Here is a 21516-nt window from a genome sequence, read left to right on the forward strand (position 1 = left end):
AGGCGAGACCTCATCTCTACAATAAATAAAAAAATTAGCCGGGTGTGGTAGCGCACACCTATAATTCCGGCTACTCAGAAGGCTGGGGTGGAAGGATCGCCGGAGCCCAGCAGGTTGAGGCTGCGGTGGCCGGAAGCAGCCACTGCACTCCAGTCTGGGCGACAGAGTGAGACTCCAACTCAAAAAAAAAAAGAAAAGAAATGAAATCTATATCAAAAGGCTGCTATGAAAATGAAATTAGTTATCGTACGGCAAGGCCTTTGCATTTCGTCTGGCTAATAAGAGAAAAACCCAACCCTGTCAATAGATGGGCCTATTACTTGTGTTTACCAGCCTCTGTGATCCATTTGAGGGTGAGGTAGCTATTCCTACATCTAGTGATATGACCTATGATCTAGCTCCTTTATTTTACAAAGGGACAGGTGATATTAATTTTATCATGCTGCAGTACCTGTGTATTCATGGGCTAAATTTATACTTTCCATACTGTCCTTAAATTATCAAGGCTGTGCTAGCCATACACAGTGAACTAAAGGTGTCTCCTCTTTTTTATTCTCTGCCTGTGTTTAGTAAGACTGGAATGCTGATGCCTTGAGAGACACATACAGCATCTGTGTGGAAACTGGAAGCCAGGTGCCGCCTGACTGTGAGGCCTGCCCTGTTTGCATGGATGTGGATGATTTCAGCAAGGGAATGGATGGAAGCAGGCACAACAGAGTTCAGCCTCAGCCGACAGTTCAGTTCTCCTTTCCCCAGACCACACACCACCACCTCAAAGAATCATACCCCTTACGGAGGATGGGCACATCCAGGGCCTCACCACTCACGCCCTGGCTCTGGCCACTATCTGCATGACTGCAGTCAGCCACTTGGCCAAGCACAGGGGCTGTCCAGCCCAGAGCTATGCCTGCCCTGACTGCCAAAGGCTGAGCCATTTCAAGAGTGAGTGAACTGAAATGAAGAGAACGTGAGGAGAGAAGGGTAAGGAACAATGAAAGAGAAACCTTTGCATGTGAGCATTATAATCACTTACAAGGAAAGAACAGATCTTCCCTTCTCAGTTCCACAATATTTAAATATAACGCAAAGCCTGTACAGTTTCAAAATAATATTTTAAAATATTTTTCCAATTATACAAGAATATATATGTTCACTGTAGAAAATTTTTAAATTAAAACAATTTTTTAAATGAACAAAAATCATCCCAGTGTCTTCTAGTGCCATTTTATAAAAGATGCAGAGGTATTACTTGGGTGGTTGGACCTTTCACTGAAATGTAACTGAATGCTAAGTGATAGGGAACTCTTCAAGAGCAGCTTCACAGACACTGAAGGGCATACCTCAGGGAGGGCCAGGAGCCTCAGAGCAGAGCTCACATTGTCTGTTGCTCTTTGACTGGTGTCAGGGATCTTCAACAGGTGGGGCTACCAGCATTCATCATAATTCACCACTGAGATGGTCCTGGGTTCTCATCCCAGGAAAAAGGAAGCCGAGCACCATGATGCCCTGACAGATGGACTGTTCCACTCACCCTCGCTCCCTCCCTGCCCAAGTGGACCCTTCCCCAGGAACAGGACGCCAGGCTGCTACTGCCCCCGGCTGTAGCACAGAGGCTTGAAGCATCACGTCAGAAATCCCGCTCCACCTCATTCCAGGCCCACTTGTCCTAATTCTTTTTTTTTTTTTTTTTTTTTCAGTTGGAGTCTCACTCAGTCCCCTAGACTGGAGTGCCGTAGCCGCTCCCGGCCACCACAGCCTTGACCTGCTGGGCTCCGGCGATCCTTCCGCCTCAGCCTTCCGAGTAGCCGGAATTACAGGCACGCGCTACCATGCCTGGCTGATTTTTTGGTTTATTGTAGAGATGAAGGCTCGCCAAGTTGCCCAGGCAGGTCTCGAACCCGCAGGCTCAGGCTTGTCCTAATTCTTTAAAAAGTATCAAGAATGCTATGCAGAGGAGGGAGGAGGATGAAAGCCCTGGCTCCCACTTCCCTTCTCTTCCCGCTCGTCATGGCCATACCTCCCAGTGCTGCTCCCACTGAAATGAATGGAAGCAAAGGGACAAGGGGCCAGGCAGAGAGAGGGGAGGGCTGACCCATCGGGTCACAGGCAGGGCTCCCACTGCCTGACACAGGCCGCCCTGGACGGCAGCATAAGCCCCTCCCCAGGGACCCCACCCATCGACACCCTCCTGTACTGCTGAGTGCGCGACCACATTTCCAGCAAGTGACAAAAGTAGCCCCAGAAACCTCAGCCACCTTTTCTGGTTGTAATACTTGCAGAGAAACAAAAAGTCGTAACACAACCATAAACTACATTACTGAGACCAAACATGTCTCATCTGTCTGGTGCATCTGAACAGCACTGTGACCCGCTCGTCCCCGGGAAAGCAGAAACACCCATGGGAAGGGGACTGTTTTCTCCCCCATCTGAGTCACCTGCTCTCCCACCTCCGTGCATGCTTCTGGAGTGCTTGCAGCTCTGGAATCCAGTTCCCCGCACCCTCCACTGCTTCCATTCCACTCTGTTCTCGCACTAGAAGTGGGGTAAAGTTTCCTCCTCACCAAGTAGAGAAGACAGAGAAGCACCATTTATCTTCTTATGCCTGAGGAAGAGTTGCATGGTTGATGCCGAGGGCAGCTGCTGCCCACAGTGAAGCCACAGGCCTCACATCTATGGGGGTGAGTAATACCTCAACCCCAGCAGGCGGGAGCTCAGTGACCAGTGTTGCCCCTGCCAACACAACCCAGACCTGCAGAGAGCAGCAAAAAAGATATCTCACAGGCAGACACACAGACACAGAGCTTTGAACATGGCATTCCACCATCAGGCCTTTTATTGCTGAACCACACAGATAAGGCCACTTGGGGTACAGGCACACTGTGGAGTGTCAGAAGACAGCTGGTCAGCAGGAGAGAGAGCGGCTGCACATGGCAGCCATCATGTCCTCATGGAGAGGAAAAGCGGCCACAGAACAGAATTCCGTTGGTCTTGCAATGCTGGATGAAGAAAAGGAAGGGGTGGTCGGCACAGAACCGAGGGGAGATCCGGGCACACCGCAGCATCATGACGGCAGCTGTGGCAGCTGCAGCTTCCGTGCCTTCCTCATTGACATCCACAAAGGACTTATGCACAACCTTGGATAGAAACAGTCCTCTCTTGGACGACATTCCGGAGAAGTCTGCTCCTGGCTCAAAGGCGTCGCTCATACCCATGCTGCAAAGGACATTCTTCATGTCATAATTCTCCTCCAGTTTAAATCTTGGGAGGAAAACTTCCACCTCTTCTTCATCCATCATGTCTGGCCTCGTCCAGTCTATGAATTTCTCATAAGTGATTTCTTTTTCCACCTAGAAGGACAAAGTGGAAGACTTTAAGACTTAGGGTGGTGCTGATCAGTGGGGCCGTGCGCGATACCCTGAGTGCTCTGTACTGGGCGGCAGGGTGGCTGCACTCACAGCTGTGCTAGCATTAAAAAGACAAGGGGAAGGGAGCACAGCCACAGTGGAAGCCTGACCGCAAGGCTTTTGCCAGTATGGTTCCATCACCACTTAGTTCTGTTACCGTTCTCAAGTCAGTGTTCTCATCTGGAAGCATGATGATCATATTCAGCTCCTTGCCGACATAGGGAAGCACCAGAATTTGGGTGAATATTTCTCCTATATAGGTCATTTTAAAAGTAGATTTCTTAAACATCATTTGCACAGGTTTCTGCTCATTCTACAAAGGAAACAGATAAGCATTAAGCTGAAACAAGACCCAGATGACACACTGGACAAATTCAACAGAGCTGCCAATACTTGGCCCCTAAAAACACTTTCTCCCTTGGTTTCCAGAACACTCCATCTGTCCCTCCTCTGCCAACTCTTCTTCATGACACTGGGGTGCCCGGGGCTTCAACTTGACACTTCTTTTCTCTCTGATGATCTCATTCAGTCTCATGACTTTAAATGGAAATCCCACATTTAAATCACTAGCCTGGCCCTCTCCCTAGACCCTAGACTTCTGCATTTTACTGCTCACTTACATGCCCACTGCATTTGGACATAGAAGAAACTCCTGGCTGGGCATGGTGATGTGCATCTGTAATGCCAGCACTTTAGAGGGTCAAGGAGGGAGAATTATTTGAGTTCAGGAGTTCAGGACCAGCCTGGGCAACATAGCAAGACCTTATCTCTACAAAAAATAATATTTAAAAAATATCCAGGCATGGTGGGACCTGTAGTCCTAGTTACTCGGGAGCCTGAGGTGAAAGGATTGCTTGAGGTCAGGAGTTCAAGGCTTCAGTGAGCTATGATTGCACCACTGCACTCCACCCTGGTGAAAGAGCGAGACCTTATAGAAAGAAAGGGTGGAGGGAAAGAGAGAGAGGGAGGGAGAGAGAGGGAGGTGGGGAGAGGAAGGAAAGAAGGGAAGAAGGAAGGGAGGAAGGGAGGGAGGAAGAAAGGAAACAAATGAACTCCCAGTGTCACCTATAACACTAGGCTCTATAGATCCCTTCAAGTCGTCTCTGTCTACAACTCTGCTCACAGCAGCAAGTAGCAATACCATTGTCCAGCTGTCCAAAGTCCAGGAGTGCCCTTTACCCCACTTTTCTCTCACACCCTGTCTCTGACTCATTAGCAAATTATATTAGCTCTATCCTGAAAATATAACCAAGATCTGGCTTCTTCTTTTTGCCCCCACTGCTGCCAGCCTCACTCTGGAACCTCGTGACAACCTCTGCCTGATTGTTCTCGGCGCAGCAGCCAGAGGGATCTGGTGAAGCCTAAGTTAGATCACACGGCTCTTTGGCAAGACACCCTTCTGTGGCCCCTGCACTCAGGCAAGAGCTGAAGTCCTGAAATGACCATGCCAAGAGCTCACCCCTCCTCCCTCTCCCTTTGCTCACCGGCTACAGTCAAAGGGGTCTCTTCATGGTTCTGTGGGCAAACCTGGCTCATACCATCTCCAGCACCTGGAGAGCATACCCCCGCCCCTTTCCAGTCTGTGTGTGATCATCACCTTCACAGGGAAGCTTTCCTTGATAAACCTGACATCACACCCCCACCCCAAACACAATTTCCTATCCCCTTCCTTGGTATGTCTCTGTAGCATTTACCACTAATAAGTGCCTATGCATTTATTTATTTATTTTAGTGTTGGGGTCTTGCTCTATTGCCCAGACTGGTGTGCAGTTGTGCAATCATGGCTACTAGCAACCTCAAAGTCCTGGGCTCTAGTGAGTTCCTCGGCTCAAGTGACCATTCTGCCTTAGTCTTCTCTTCTAAGTAGCTGGGAGGACAGACATGTGCCAACATGTTCAGCTAATTTTTTAAAGAATTTTTCTGTAGAGGTCAAGTCTTGCTAGGAGTTCAAGACCAGTTGAGGCTGATTGTGAACTCCTGGCCTCAACTGATCCTCCTGACTTGACCTCCCAAAGTGCTGGGATTACAGGTGTGAGCTCCCATGCCTGGCCTCCTGTGTTCTGATTTATGCTTGCTATCTTTCCCCAGGAACACATAAGCTTCATGAGGGCAGACATGCTTCCCTGAGTTTGCAACTATTGTAATAGTGCCTAGGACTGAAAAATGAACAAATGAACTAATGAGCAAGAATATTGAAAACACCAGGCAAAATGTACACATCTTACTAGGAAGAACTGCACTGGTCACCAGTGCATCCCCACCAGTGAGAAAAAGCCATAGATGGTGACTATGCCCTATCCAACAAAACTCCTTAGTGTCTGATGCCTCTGTAATTTAATCCTAGCAGATCTCTGAACACCCTGCTACAGGCACAGCTGCAGGCCCTATATGTTCTCTGTTATGGCACATTTTTCTGTATTAAATGGAACAAATCAAAGACACTGCTGTTGTAGAATTTTGCTCTCACCCTGTCGAGGCCCACCTGAGCTGACCTTCAGAGAGCACAGCCTCCTGGACCTTAGCTGCCTTACTCTGTTTCTTGGCTAGTGATTGACATACATCTTCCAAAACTGACTAGAGAGTATATGTTTTTGGTTTTGTGGCCATACATACTAGTTCTGTCACAATTACTCAATCCTGCTGTTGTAGAATGAAACATATAAGCAGATATGCATGGCTTTGTGCCAATAACACTTGATCTAAAAAAGCAGGCAGTGGGCTGGTTTTGGTCCATTTCACTGACCACTGCCTTGGGCAAGGCCTCTCTACACCCTCCAGAGCTCAAAGCCTCCAATCTTGTAACACGAAAGGATCCAATCTTTGTAATTATATGAGTCACTAACTACACAACTGTGTAGATAAGTTCTATTTCATTTAGGAATAAGGAGCTAAAATGAAAATCCATATCAAGTTGAAACCCTGGAAGCACGCCCACACAGGATGGTGCACTGAGTACTACAGCTGCCTCACCCTGTCTTTCTCCACACAGAGACAAGAACACAGGACAGGACTCCTCACCTCCCCAGTCCGCACAAAATAGCTGTGGTTGACACCATGTGGAAGGAGGGTTTCCCTTTCTGAAGCTGAGGTTTCTGTTACTTATAGTTGAATGATGTCCTCACATGCATCTTGTTAAGGATTAATTTCAAGAGAAATGACTTTGCCAGGGGAAAATAGGACAGTTCCTTCCAGAATAAAGCTCAAAAGAAAATACATTTGTTGGCCATTGCCAGTCCATTGCCAGGTCATTGTGGCCATTATCCTACTAGACTGTGGTATGGCCATGTGCTCTTTGAGCTATCGCTGTCGCCATGTTTCCTGGTTTTGGCCGCCTCCCCTACCTTGGGGAGATGAATCTACTCTTTCTCTCTTAATTTTACTTTCTAAATAAACTGTATATTCTAATCTTAAAAAAGAAAAGAAGAAAATACATTTCTTGGGAAGCTGAAGGTTCGGGCTCAAGTTGCCAGAGAAGATCTAACCTACTGTTAATGAAGAATACACAGTAATTGATCTATTCTGTTTTTGTGCATAAAAATCTCTAATTAAAGATAAATAAAACATAAAAGACAAATCTGGATTTAGTGAGAGAAAGATAAAGAGCTATCAGCAAGAAACATCTTCCAAGCTGGAGATGGCTAAACTCAGTATCTATGTCCCTTTGTTGATTAGTTTTAAAACAAAAACATATTCTTACTATCAAGAGAAGAATGAGTATCACTAGATGGTTCAGTATTTACTGAGCACCAACTGAGAGCCAGTCCCTGTGCTCACATAGCAGCAGAGCGAGGCATCATTCAACCCTGCAGTGGCTTCTGGGGGCCACCGAGGGGGGACTGCCTGGCTCTGGAGGGCTTCCAGAGAATGTTGCTGGAGAAAAAAAGGTGTGTAGATCCTGTTGGGAATGAAACTAGAGAAATGGGCAGGATCCGGGTCCCCCAAGAGCCTCAGCACCATATTCTGGAGTGTGAACTTTCAAGTTTTAATGAGCCCCGAGAGCCACACTGTTAGATTTGCTGTGTAGGGAGCAGGGCAGGTGACAGGGTAGGGGGCTGGCCCAGGAGCCAAGGAGCACACAGCCACCGCTGATGACACGCAGAAGGAAGAGCAGGATGAGAGGACATCTCAAGGCCATGGGGAGTCCGGCTGCCAGCTACCCACAGCCACACAAGGCACCGTGACTTGAGGCCAACTTGTCACATATGTTAGAAGCCAGTGTGAACACAAGGACCAGTCCAACAATCTCCTTTGTTACCGTATTCACCTTGCTGACTTTAAATGGTCTCTCCTTGGTCTGCTGCTTGTTAAACTGCTTATCCCAGTTTCCTTTGAAGTAGATGGCATTCACAAGAACCAGATTAGTCAAGGAATTCACTGCATCTGGAGACAGCAACTCTACAATTTTACCTAAAAGGAAGAATTAAAGAACAAGTTAGAAGAGTCTGCTGATTGGGCCAGGCATAGTGGCTCACACCTGTAATCCCAGCTCTTTGGCAAGCAGAGGGTTGAGACCTGGGCAACTTGGCGAAAAAATTAGCCGGGCACAGTGGCTGTAGTTCCAGCTATTTGGAAGGCTGAGGAAGAACTGCCTGAGCCCAGCAGGTCAAGGCTACAGTGGCCATGAGTGTGCCACCGCACTCCAGCCTGGGTGACAGAGTGAGACTCTGACTCAGAAAAAAAAAGTTTGCTGATGCATGACACGTTAGCAAGGACATTCAGATGGGGCCATCTCCTTGAGCAGTCAAGTATACAGATAAAGAGTTTCACTGTCCCCCAAATATAAAGGGACATTTAACAAAAGCTTTCAAAGTACTGGCAAGAAAACCACCATCTTTTGAATAAAATTCTTAAAGTGAACAAGTAAGTGTTAATATACGCAAAATGAATTCATAACACATGAGACAGAGATGACTGGTGCCTATGACTTAAAGACAGTAACTTAAAAGACTGGCAAAAAGTTGGGCAGTTAGAAGATGCTCTTTACAAGCTTAAAGAACGGTGGAAAGGAAGAATTGCAGGTAGACCAGAGCATAGAGATGAGTTGTACTCATGAGGGAGGCAGTTCAACTCAAAATGCATGTTGTTAAATGCTATTTGTGAGGGGCACATAACATCAATAAAGATACCTGATCTCAAACCAGGCAAAGTGGAGACAAAAGGAAGGCCCAAATTTTACCTGTTCAATGACCACTTGTATACCTAATCCTAATCGTATCCCACATCTTTAAAATAAAAGAAAAATTCTATTTGTGAAAGGAAAGACTACTCTAACATTTACCCCACCCTCCAAAAATTAAATATGATTGCTCCAGAATTGAACCAAATATTGTGATACCACAGGTACATGATGGGAAGGGAAAAGCTAGAAAAAAAGGTCACACGTTTAACATTTCCAAAATGTCCTACATTTGACATTTCCAAAATGTCAAATATTGACAATATTTCAAAAGCAGATTTTTAAAGTTTGTAGTTTACAGGGAAAAAAATAATTCTGTTTACATTTGAAGGTCTTGTGAAAGAATGATAATAAAACGATTAAGATACTATTACAAATAGAATAACACTATATTTCACCTTCTGTCTTTTCAGCTACCCAGGTGTTTATGTGATTTCTGGACTCTTTTGCAGCACTGACAAAGTCAAGCTCTTCCATCTCTGCGTGATAGAATTTTCGGCAGGCATCTTTAAAAGTCTAGAATAGACAGAGTGACATAACTGCACAGCTCCAAAAATAGTGAACACCAACAGCTTACTTCTTCATTGCACCAAATCAGAAAGTCAATAATTTTATAATTTGCATACATAACTTACAAATAAATATGTGGAATTAACCTAAAACAGAACTTCTCCACTTTAGCTATATTTAATCCAAGCTTATAAACTAAGTCAAACCATGGTCTGATTATCAAATAAACTTCACGAAGTGCTGGTCCTTTAAGGGTTAACTATGCATCAGGGAGGTAACTAATAGGATATTGCAATGCAGTCACTAGAATGCGTCCCTCCTGATAGCCCCTGGACATGCTGGGTGGGGGTCAGCCCAGCAAGAGCCATAGCCCCCTTACACTGCAGAACAGCAGGGTGTGACCAAGCTCTGAGGCTCCACAGAACATGGAAACATGAGCAATTCTGCACCAGCATGTCCCTCACAGCTTTCTGTGATAACAAAATATTCTAATTCAGCACCTTCCAAAAGGGAACTACCTGGCTATTGAGCACCTGAGACGCAGCTAGTGCAGTCAAGTGGAATATGTTATTTTATCCCATGTTAATTATTTGCATTGGAATTTAAATAGCTACTTGTGTCTAGCTATCATGCTAGATGGATCAATTTTAGACTGTGAACAACTCTCAAAACAAATTCAAATTTTAATTTGCTAATACATTCAATGAAATGATAACGATATTGATGAATAGCTACATTCTGCCATATAGAAAATTTGATGGAAAATAAATGAGCTGGAATAACTAATCATGTTGACAGTACACTATGGAATGATTTCCAGTCTTTCTTTTGAATAGCTTATGGTTAAACACTTAATGCCCCTTTTGAGAACTGGTTTTGTTTTGTTTTGTTTTACAGAAACAGGGTCTCACTCTGTCACCCAGGCTACATTGCAGTGGCAGTTCACTGTAACCTTGAGCTCTTGGCATCAAGTGATGCTCCTGCTTCTGTCTCCCAAAGCATTGGGATTACAGGTGTTTTTGTTTTTTGTTTTTGAGTCAAAGTCTCACTCTGTCACCCAGGCTGGAGTGCAGTGGAATGCTCACAGCTACCACAGCCTCGACCCGCTAGGCTCAGGCGATATTTCCAGCTAATTTTTTGATTTATTATAGAAATAAGGTCTCATCAAGTTGCCCAGGCTGGTCCCAAACCCTTGGGCTCAGGCAATCCTCTTGCCTCCACCTCCCAAAGTGATGGGATTACAGGTATGAGCCACTGTTTCTTCTATTATAGGATTTCACATTTCTTCTTCAGTATATCATTAGCCCTTTGCACTCAGAGACATCTCATGGATCACCTACCATTTATGAAATAGTGAAAAACGAATCACTTCATATTAAACAGTATAGTGCTAGAACCAATTTCTTTATTGTAATGATATTTGGCTTATAATGGAATTTTGGACATTAAGGAACTTATTTATGACAAAAAAATCAAAATTTTATATCTTATGTTTTTCTAATGTGTGGTAATGTGTGAACAGTCACTGACATGTATTGCAGGTATATACATGCTGTGCAGTAATAATTTGTCTGACATCCTCCACCTGGTGTTTATCTATTCGAGTAGGCAATGCAGTCTCATTTTCTTCCTCCCACATTAATAACATGTAATTTATTGTGCAGTCTGTTGTTCAAAGGCGATGTGGAAGGATAGATATACTTGTGATTCCTGAAAACCACTTCTCAACTGATCAATCAGAAGCTCGACAAATTTCCATTGAGACATAGGTTTTTTTCATTGTTTTTGAATGGAAAACTTCAAGGAAATATACATTTTTGAAAAATCTGCACTTGCATAAGTTTGTCCTATATAATCACCAGCAATCAACAGTCCCCTGAGAGGGGACATACAAGATTTATGATGTCCCCTGAGAGGGAACATCTGAGTGCAAAGGGTTAGAGAAATGATGTGACACAGTAGTTATGAACACCAGTGCTACAACCTATAAAGTCAACTAGTTCCTCTATGCCTCCTTGTCTTCTGTAAATGAAGAGGTAACACTAGCTATGTCTCAGAGGGTTACTTTGAGGATCAGATGAATTATTTTCATTCTTAATGTTTTATGTAACATTGCTGAAGTCTCAGTATACTGTAGGCACTGCACAAGGTGAACATATAGCTTTTCATTTAACCCTCACATAGTATTGCTTTGCCAATTTTGCAGCTCAGTTTGTTGATCAATGTTTTTGAAAAAATTTTAAATATCCCAACCTAAGAAAAATAGTCTGGAAGCAAACCAGTCACTTGCATATTTGATAACTTCCCATACCCTTGGGTGATTTTTATAACTTTTAAACATATTTGAAAATAACTGTCTGCTACTTGATACATTGCTGTTTTATAAGCTGTGAATAATCATACTAAAGGGATTATCTAATTACTTATTGAGACTGATACTGAATCCTTTTGACAGTAAATGAGAAATAACTGATAAATATTTCAAATCTTTTTTGTAATATGAAAATTTTAAATATCAATGCTTTCCTTAAAACATCCATCAAAAAAGAAGAAAAAAGAAAGAAAATTAAAGTGAATCAGCCAAACCTTTGTGTTTGTTAAAGTTTTGTTTTTCTTTATATAGAAAGAAGACAATAACCTAGAAAGTAGCTAAGACTAAAACAAGTTGTAAAAAAAAAAAAAAAATCACACTGTAGTGTATAAATCTTACCAATATTTGACCTCACACTTGACCACCATTTATTCACTTCACACCATTTATTTTAAAACAATTAATGAAGAGTCTGAAACTAGTTTGAGAAATGATGGGAAAAAGTCATAGAAAAGCATAAGATTAATATTCCAAACTCTTATAAGTCAGTAAGGGCATACAGCCCAATAGAAAAAAAGTGCAAAGAATATATAAATAGGCAATTCTCAGAAAACATACACAAGCTCAAAAAACTTGAGAAAAGTTGTTCAAACTCATTTAAAAGGTCACAATATGCAATGTTGATGACAAGTGGAAATGAGCCCTCTGCTAATAACCCTGAACATAATAGAATCAACATTTTGGAGAGCAATTTAGGAATTTTTTTGGAGTCAGAATCTCACTCTGTCACCCAGGCTGGAGTGTAGTCAGGTGCACAGTTGCGGCTACCATAGCCTTGACCTCCTGGGCTCAGGCAATCCTTCTGCCCCAGTCCTCTAAGTAGCTGGAACTACAAGTGTGTGCCACCATGGCCAGCTAATTTTTTGATTTATTGTAGAGATGAGGTCTTGCCATGTTGCCCAGGCTGGTCTCAAATCCCTAGGCTCAGGTAATCCTCTTGCCTCTGTCTCCAAAGTGCTGGGATTATAGGTGTGAGCCACCATGCCTGGCCCAATTTAGCAATATTTAACAAACTTTCAAAGCTTCACTTCTTTCCTCCTCGCTACAAACCGATCTTGGAACAACATGTGAATATGCACAAAATCATGTGTAAAAACACTTGATGTTGGTAATAGCCCAGGTTGGCTTTGAGCTAAATGCTCATCAATGAGGAACAGCTTACAACATCAAGATATAGCCATGCTTAGGGACATCAGCAGTTCAAAAGCACGAGGTAGAGCCACATATACTGAGATGCAAAGAATTTAAGACATATCAGTAGGTAAAAAGAAACAAACTGCGAAACTGAATATATGGTATCATGACATTCAGAGCCCACATGCTTCTTGTTGAGTCCGGCTCCCCTCCCATCACCCTGTCAGCTTTATTTCTTTAGTGACTTACAGAGAGGAAATCACAAGACTGTTCTCCAAAGAGCCTGTTGGCTGTCCTAAGCAAGTACTGCGTGCCAGTCTTGTTCACCTCAGTGAGAAGGGACTGGAAGCCCTGGTGGACGTCCCTGCTGTCACCGCTTTTATTTAAAGACAGCACCTAAAATCAAACACAGTAACAACATACAACTTCAGGAGACTGGGCAACACCAAACTCTGCTTAGTCACCATGCAGATCCTTATTACCGTTCAAAACATTCATCCAGTTAACCACCAGAATGTCTCAAAAGCTCCCTCCCAGCGCCCTGGTATGGAAAGTGCTGGTATGAGCAGAAATGCCCCTCCCCAAGCCCAGGCTCTCTGTGCTCACTGCTTGGAGTGTGGCTGCTAACAAGGCTGCCACAAACACAGGCCGCTCCTGATGCTGGATGGTTCAGGCTCTCTCCCGCCCTGAGGTCTGGGCTGGCCCTGCCACTGGCTCCAACCAACTGAATTCAGCAGAAGGGATGTTGTTCCAGGTCTGGGCCCTTTTTAAAAGGCCGGACAGCTGCCATGTCTTGCACTCCAGTCACTGTAAGTGCAAACTATCCCAATGGAGGCCATGTAGAGAGCCTTGGGGTGAAGAGCCACTGCCTGGGAGAGTCACCTGGAAGAGAACCGAGACCTAGACAACAGTCAAAGAGAACTTCATGAAACTTCCAGGTCAGATAGAGTGGAGTTCTGTCATGACAAGAACCTTTTTTTTTTGAGTTGGAGTCTCTGTCGCCCAGACTGGAGTGCAGTGGCATGCTCCCAGCCACCACAGCCTCAACCTGCTGGGCTCCGGTGATCCTTCCGCCTCAGCCTTCCAAGTAGCTGAAACTACAGGTGCCTGGCTAATTTTTTGATTTATTGTAACCCTAAAATATGTGGCCCTGGCTTTGAACCCAGGCAGCTGGCAGAATCTGGAAGAACCGTGACACTGTTACTTCTAGGAGCTGGAGGAAGGGAGCCATGGTGTGTGCCAGTAGGATTAGTGGAAAGACGGTCGCCTGCAGCTACAGAGGAGGTAGGAAATATCCCCCATGAACCTGTGCATCTGGCTGAGGGGTCCAGGAAGAACATGGCTCCTTTCAGCTGCTAGGGAAGAGTTAAAGAAGGAATTATTCCATTTTCAAGCAGAATTTAAAAGAACTATTTTCAACCCAGGATATGTTGGGTGGAAAATAAAAATATTTCTTATTCCCAGCCTCCTCAGCTGGCAAATGATTTTAAGGTAAAAACTGGCCTCAGGACTAAGATCAAAGCCTAATTTCTGACTTCGAGGTGAGGTCAATATCCACTTTGCTAATCCTCAGCAGCAACTATAGACCCCCCTGGCTGGACAAGGGGCTTTCAAGCATCTCCAGGACTCCAACCCATAGCACCAATGCCCAGCCCAACACGGAGCACTGTCCCAAACATGTGCACACATGAGGCTTTTGCCCAGGGAGGCAGACTCTAAGCTGATAGATAGAAATCCCGCAGTGGTGGTTTTTTTTTTTTTTTTTGAGTCAGGCTACTCATTCTGCCGCTCAGGCTAAAGCAGTGCAATAGCACAGCTCACAGCTACCACAGCCTCGACCTGCTGGGCTCAGGTGATCCTTCTGCCTCATTCTTCCAAGTAAGGGACTACAGGTGCACGCCACCACACCTGGCTAATTTTTTTTATTTATGTAGAGACAAAGTCTCACCAAGTTGCCCAGGCTGGACTTGAACCTCTGGGCTCAGGCAATCCTTTCACCTCCACCTCCCAAAGTGCTGGGATTACAGGCATGAGCCTCTGCACCTGGCCCTGCAGTGGTTTTTAAGGGAGAGACAGCTCAAAGTGAAGGGAGGCCTGTGGGTCCCACAGTCTATGGGGCAGGAAGTGGGCTGAGAGGGGCAGCACACATGAGACCTTGGCTAGAACACAGAGGAGAGAGCCATGGCCAAGGCACAGCAGCTGAGGAGCAGCTCTGGAAAGCCGCAGTGGGGGCTCGGTCAAGGACAGTCGTTGTACTCGGGGCTGAGGCACTGGCCTTGCACACCTGGCTGAGTTTCAGAAGTGCTACAGTTCAGTGATTGTGACATGCTTCCCACGCCTCTTATTGATGGGCTTAATGTGTCCCCTAAAATTTGCATGTTGAAGTCCCAACTCCAGTACCTCAGAACGTGACACTATTTGGAGACTGGACCTTTACAGAAGTAATAAAGTTAAAATGAGGTCCTAAAGGGGGCCCTAATCCAATCTGACTGGTGTTCTTATAAGAAGAGATGAGGATACAGATGTGCAGAAAGGAATGACCATGTGGTGCACAGAGAGAAGATGCCATCTGCAAGCCAAGGAGAGAGGTCTCTGCAGAAACCAACTCTGCCCTACCCTGATCGAGGAGTTCCAGCCTCCGGGACTGTGAGAAAAATAAGTGAATCCCTGTGGGTGAAACCCTTAGCCTGTGGTGTTTTATCACAGCAGCACTAGTAATAGCTAATACTATTACTAGTATTAGTAGTAATACACCTTCCCCCACCACTTTTGGAGGGAGTACCTATTTCAGTTATCCCACTGTGTTTCATCATTGTAAGTTTGGGGGGAACAGGAAATTTGTCTTTTTAGCCTATCAATCTCTAAGAGGATTTTACACATAAATGAGAAAATAAAGCATCTTAGCTATCACAAAGCAAGTGACAATATCCAAAGACTACAGGACTCAACCTGAACTGTGTGACTTCACATCTAAATACAAACTCAAGAACATGCTAAACCATGTGGTGATAGTTTCATTTCTCTGAATCCAGCGCCCCTCCCTTCCACCCCAGATAATGTCAGGCACTTAGCCCAGGGTGCTCTGGCAAGACTGGCCTTCCCTTTCAACTCTCCATCCACACCCTGCAACACCCACAGTTAATTGTCTAGAGCAAATCCCTTTGGGATCTGGAATGTGGAGAACCGAATCAGTTGTCAATTAGTAGCATCTACAGTTGCCCAGAAACAGTACCTGGGCCATCTGGGCAGCAGTGTTTCCCTTTGCCCCCAAGAAGACCATGGCCAGGGCAGAGGAGAAGCTCATGGGTGAGAAAAACAAGTTCTTCGAGTTGTCCTTGCCCAGCGTTTTCAAAAGGTCTAAGGCAAAGGTGCCATTTGCTTCTGCGAGAGGATCCATGATGGAGAACCTGGAACGATGGATGGAAAGTCAGCATGGCATGAACACAGACCTCCACAGCAACGGCACTCTTCCCCTCCTTGCTGAGTGTTACCACAAATGATCTAGTCCAGTAAGCAGGCAAGGGCACACACACAACTTTGAGCATTTCTTTTTGGGGCCCTCAACATTATTTTGTGTGTTTCTAATATTAAATGTAAAAAACACAACAGTTCCTTGTATAATGTGACCCTGTTCTGTGAGGACTTCTATCAGTACACTTGCCCATGAGCACAGAGAAACTCGGGGAAGAGGATCACGCTCTGCTTTCCTGGAGTCACTTCCTGGGTTGGGATCAGATCGGGGGTACTGGCTTTCACTTCCATTCCTGTATTCTCTGGTGTGTTGTGTGGGTTTATATGCGGTGTGTTATAACCTGAAAAATCATCCAGGATGATAAATTCACTAAGCTATACAAGAAAAGATGGCTGAGTATTTTTATAATGTGGGAAAAGACCCCACTTCAGGCTATCCTTAAAATAAAATACCCTTTAAAATAAAAGATAGCAAGTCAAGCCACACACAAAGATACACGAAAGCCTTACAAACATTTGCCTGTTGCCCCAGTCTTTGGCCGCACTTGAGGACCTCCTGCTATTACAGGCGAGGTCCTCCAGCCCCTGGTTCTGGGACATGAGGACACTGACCCCCATGATACAACCGTATCTCTTGGGCAGTGGGTGCAACCCCCATCTCCACCTCCAGAAGCAGGTTTAGAGGATGGGGCCAGGCTGCACACATCTCTACAGCCCTGTGCAGGGCATGTGGCGGCCCTGGCAGGGTCTAGAATAGGAATGCGGCTGGGCAGTCGAGGCAGGGTGAGCTGGGGTATCTTCAGGCTGGTCAGAATCAGAGGATCACAAAATGTTAAAGCTCACAAAATGTTAAAGCTCAACAAGTTTTTAGAGATACCTATCACCAACTCCCCATTTAATGATAAGGAAGATGAAGTTCACAGAAGGGAAGTGATAGATCCAGTCTAGGGGGCAGATGGGCTCATAGATCAGGGCCAATGCCGTGTCTCTCGGTTTCTGTTCAAGAAGAAGACCTGAAGGACTCAGGTGAGAGGACGGGAGGCAGATGAGGACCCAACAGACAGGCAGCCTGCAAATGCAGCCTGGCAGGCTGGGAAGGAATTTACTCTGAGGTGCAGGACCTGTTTGCTCTGACACAGTTCACAGATATTTACCAAATTAATATCTCCCCAGTTGGAGAATGCTGGCATTCTAAGACATTCCCAACGACTCACTTGAGCAGCGGGTGGGAACCCACAGAACAGGGAAGGGATGAAGCAGGAGATACTTCATGGAGTAGATGGGAGAGGGAGGGAGGTGCCCAACAGAAGGACCTGAGAGGAGAGGATGAATTAGCCCATTCTTCACCAAGCATGCCTTTACATTCATAGCTGCAGTTGGCTGAACTAGGGCCCCAAAGATATCTGGGTCCTGATCCCTGGAATCTGTGAATGTTCCCTAATATGGCAAAAGAGCTTTTGCAGCTGTGCTTAAATCAAAGCTCCTGAGATGGGGAGATTATCCAAATCACCTCTAAGTGTCATCACAGGTATCCTTCTAAGAGGGAGACTGAGGGAGATCTTTCAGAAAAAAGCAATGGGAAGAATACAGCAAGATGCCATTCTCCTGGCTTTGAACATGAAGCAGTCTCAAGCCAAAGAATGCCAGGAATACAGTAATAGCAGCTGGGAAAGGCAAGGAAAAGGATTCTCCTCCACAGGAGCCTGGCCCTGCTAACCCCTTGATTTTGGCCTAGGGAGACCGCATTTGGACTTCTGACATCCAGAAGATTAAGAAAGTAAACCCATGTCGTTTTAAACCACCACTGAATCTGTGGTCATTTGTTACAGAAGTCACAGGTACTAATACAATGACTGATACACCTAATAAATCTTGTACATTGTCCTTGTATAAATATTTTGTTTCCAAACTTTCCTTTGTTATAGAGAATACTTGGGGTGCTAAGTATTCCTGGTTTGCTGAGACTTTGGCAATTTTTAATGAAAGTACAATACGTACATTATAAATTTCTTCTGATGATACAGAAATAATGTCAGGATTTTACAGAGCCTTGGAAACATCAATATAAACATGAAACGAAAGCAAAATTGTGCCTATTTTTGGCTCTTTGCATTCTAGATCAGCAAGAGCTATCAACTTTAGGAGAAACAACTGGTAAAAAAGAAAGAAAAAAAAAGAAGTCACTTTATTTTATTTCAAATTAAGAAAGAAGAAGTATCCCAAAGCAAGAACCACACACAGTTCTATGTATTTAGACTCAAACAAATGTCAATTCCTCGCTGCATAAACTCTTTCCTGGCCTAGGGACAGGGACACCTCTGACTTTGCCCCCATAATGGCTCAGCCCACATAAGAGACGTTGTGGGGTGAGACGACCCCTCCATGAACTGAAAAAAGACAGAGGTAATTACCAGGTTAGCTGACCAGAGAAAAGCCCCGCATTCCCCTCCCCGCCTCCCACCCCGCATCCCCATCCAAGACTCTTACTATCAGCACACATTTCCCCACAAATGTTGAAGAATTCTTAATTCAAATGAGAATGCCAACCTAAGAAAGGTCATTAATAAAGTACTTCATCTCTGGCAATGTCCCTAAGAATTTGTTTTGGGCACTGACCTTTCTGAAAATTACCTCCAAAAGGCAAAGCTGCCCTCCTCTCCCTACCTGAAGACACATCGCAGGGTGAGCAACAGTCTGGCTAGTCCACAGTATAGTATGCAGGGCAGAGGAAAAATCAGTGTACCTGGGTTTCATTGTATCAGGGGATTTAATGCTGAAAGTTCCTCAAAATAAAGCAGCTTCAGTCTTCTTTTTTTTATTTTAAATACTAAACTGGGGAAATCAAATCAGGATATTCACAGAAGGCACAAGTGAATAGGGAGACAGGGTTTGTCGTGCCAGCTCTGGGACCCTGGGCAAATCATTTGATTTCTGTTACCAGTTCCCTCCCTGTATGAGAAAGAGAATATACCAGATCATCCATATCCCCTTCTATCTCTAACATTCAATAATTGTTAACATCAAATGTCAGAAAAAGAGCAAAATTTACCGCAGTTTTCAAAACCCACAATGAGATCAGTAATAACATTCTATTTTTCAGTTGAAAATCACTGATGATACCATGAATGCTAAAATTATATCCGTGTCCTATATACAACTTACTAAATAGAAAAAAAAAACCCAATAAATCAACAGTGCCCTACTGGCTGCACCAGATCAATCTGGTTCAACGTTTATATAACAAAGTTGAGGTTTGTTAGGAGGGTGTGATTTTCACAGATCACGTTGCAAACTCCCTGCCTATCAATAGCTTTCCAAGTACCTACTGCTTTAGCTGCAGTAAGCAAGAGAGTTTAATGTCTTTCCTATATATACAAATACGTACATACATATGTAAATATGTACACATTTATTACATATTTCAAAATTATTTATTGCTTTAAACAGACACCTTTAAAAATAAAAATATTTAAGTCACAGATATAAAAACTGGATGCTAAATTCTTTTTTTTTTTTTTTTTTTTGAGTTGGAGTCTCACTCTGTCGCCCAGACTGGAGTGCAGTGGCACGCTCACGGCCACTTCAGCCTTGACCTGCTGGGCTCAGGCGATCTTTCCGCCTCAGTCTTTCAAGTATCTGGAACCAAGTAGCGCTCACCAAGTTGCTCAGGCTGATCTTAAACCTCTGGACTCAGGCAATCCTCACGTCTCGGCCTCCCAAAGTGCTGGGATTACATGCTTGAGCCACCACGCCCGGCCTGATAAAGTCTTAATAATTTTTTTAGTTGTTACTATTTAATTGTGTTCCTTGATGTCTATTAAAGATGTCTTAATTTCTTACAAAATTTAACTATTCAAAGATTGAGTTAATGGAAACTTGGGCTCCTGCTTTGTCCCTACCATTATTTTTTTGTGATGTGTGTGTGTGTATAACTTCTCTGAGCAGCAGGCGGCTGTAAATAGGGGAATTATACATTATTTTCTTTCTTTGGATGTCTTGTCCTAATCCCAGGTCCAGCAAGCTTAGAAACGTAAGGTATGTGTGTGTGGTCTTCCATGGGACTTTACAACATCCACTTGGGTGACCTTATTATTAGATAAATGTCTTGAAATTGGCCTTATTTAATTTAATTAAATTAATCTATTCATTTATTTTTATGGATTAATAAATATGTATGCTCACAGCCACTTCAGCCTTGACCTGCTGGGCTCAGGTAATCCTTTGGCTTCAGTCTTCTAAGTAGCTAGAACTACGGGCATGCACCACCACACCCGGCTAAGTTTTTTATTTATTGTAGATACGAGGTCTCACCAAATTGCCCAGGCTGCTCTCAAACCCCTGAGCTCAGGCAATTCTCTTGCCTCTGCCTCCCAAAGTACTGGGATTACAGGCATGAGCCACTGTACCCAGCAGCCTAATTTAAATATTTAGTTTATGTGGCCAAGTATGACCAGAAGTGCCTTTCTCTGCTGTGACACCAAGTCACAATGGATGCAATTATTCAGAGGTAGTCATGAAACGGGGACACACCCCATCTACGCTGATAGCAGCAGTCATTCAGGTTAATCACAGTACATACAACTCGGCCCAACTGACGCAACGCTAGTCCCAGGACCCTAACTCAAGGGTCATTTAACACTTCAGATCTCATCAGTCTTAAACCACACCAGAAAAGAAGAGGGCAGCCTCAGAACATATTCCTGTCATCAGGCACAACTGCTTCTAAGGGGTAAAAGTGCCAAAACTGACTCGGCCGGCCTCCCTCTCACACCTGAGCATCCCTGACAGCACGTGAATATTAACTTTGCACGCTTCCTTTTCCAAAACCGAACTTTAGGGGGGAAAAGAGAAGAAACGAATTTAAACTCCGATGTCATCTAGCACACATACTCCAAACATGGTTACAATTTTCCCCATGCCCTCTTTGCCTTGAGGACACCAAATCTAGTAACAGTTTGCCTGCAGTGAGTGTTAAGAAAACCGAGCAGTGACAAGATCTGGAAAGGTCCTCACGATTATTCACCGGCCCGAGCGACCTCGAAAGCGCTGCGGAATTTGCCCAACTCCTGGGCGCAGGCAAAGCCGGTTCAGGGAAAAGGCCCCGGGGGACCGGTCCAGCCGTCCTGGGCACCGACCCCTCGGGCTCTCTCCGCCTCTAGCCCTCCGCGGTTCCCAACGCCCGGGGCCCTGCAGCGCGAGCCTGCGCCTCCGGGTCGCGCGGGACGGGCGGGGTCCCTTGTGGCCGCGGGGTGGGCGGGGTCACCTGTGGCCCGGGGGTCCGGCGCAGCAGTCCGAGAGGCTCGGCGCCGCCCCCATCGCGCGCCTGCCGCCCGCCCCTTGGGCGCTGGGCTTGCGCGCCAGAGGTCCAGGCGGTCCGCGGCGTCACCCGCCGGGCCGGCGGCCACGCACGACTCACCGAGCGGCGTCCCCATTCGCTGCCGCCGGGTTCC

The 21516-nt window shown here is 45.0% G+C and overlaps 1 protein-coding gene and 1 long non-coding RNA gene across 2 annotated transcripts in view; one reads left to right on the top strand and one right to left on the bottom strand.

Annotated features, from left to right (window-relative positions):
- The window catches only part of LOC103272005, an 11258-nt gene extending 2069 nt beyond the window's left edge, over positions 1 to 9189 (top strand). The window contains exons 2-3 of the long non-coding RNA XR_505093.2: positions 571 to 981; positions 8994 to 9189. This is a non-coding gene — a long non-coding RNA (uncharacterized LOC103272005). The remainder of the gene's footprint in view (positions 1 to 570; positions 982 to 8993) is intronic.
- SERPINB6 (serpin family B member 6) lies at positions 2803 to 21506 on the bottom strand. Its single transcript, XM_008069494.2, has 7 exons — positions 21483 to 21506; positions 15828 to 16002; positions 12845 to 12991; positions 8979 to 9096; positions 7669 to 7811; positions 3562 to 3717; positions 2803 to 3347 (listed from the first exon to the last, which is right to left on the bottom strand). Exons 2-7 carry the CDS (start codon positions 15990 to 15992, stop codon positions 2946 to 2948), a joined length of 1131 nt encoding a protein of 376 aa, XP_008067685.1. The 5' UTR covers positions 15993 to 16002; positions 21483 to 21506; the 3' UTR covers positions 2803 to 2945.
- Positions 21507 to 21516: the final 10 nt, after the last annotated feature.

This window comes from Carlito syrichta, unplaced genomic scaffold (assembly GCF_000164805.1).
Source record: "Carlito syrichta isolate Samal-C Ts95f unplaced genomic scaffold, Tarsius_syrichta-2.0.1 Scaffold312069, whole genome shotgun sequence".
Taxonomy (NCBI): domain Eukaryota; kingdom Metazoa; phylum Chordata; class Mammalia; order Primates; family Tarsiidae; genus Carlito; species Carlito syrichta.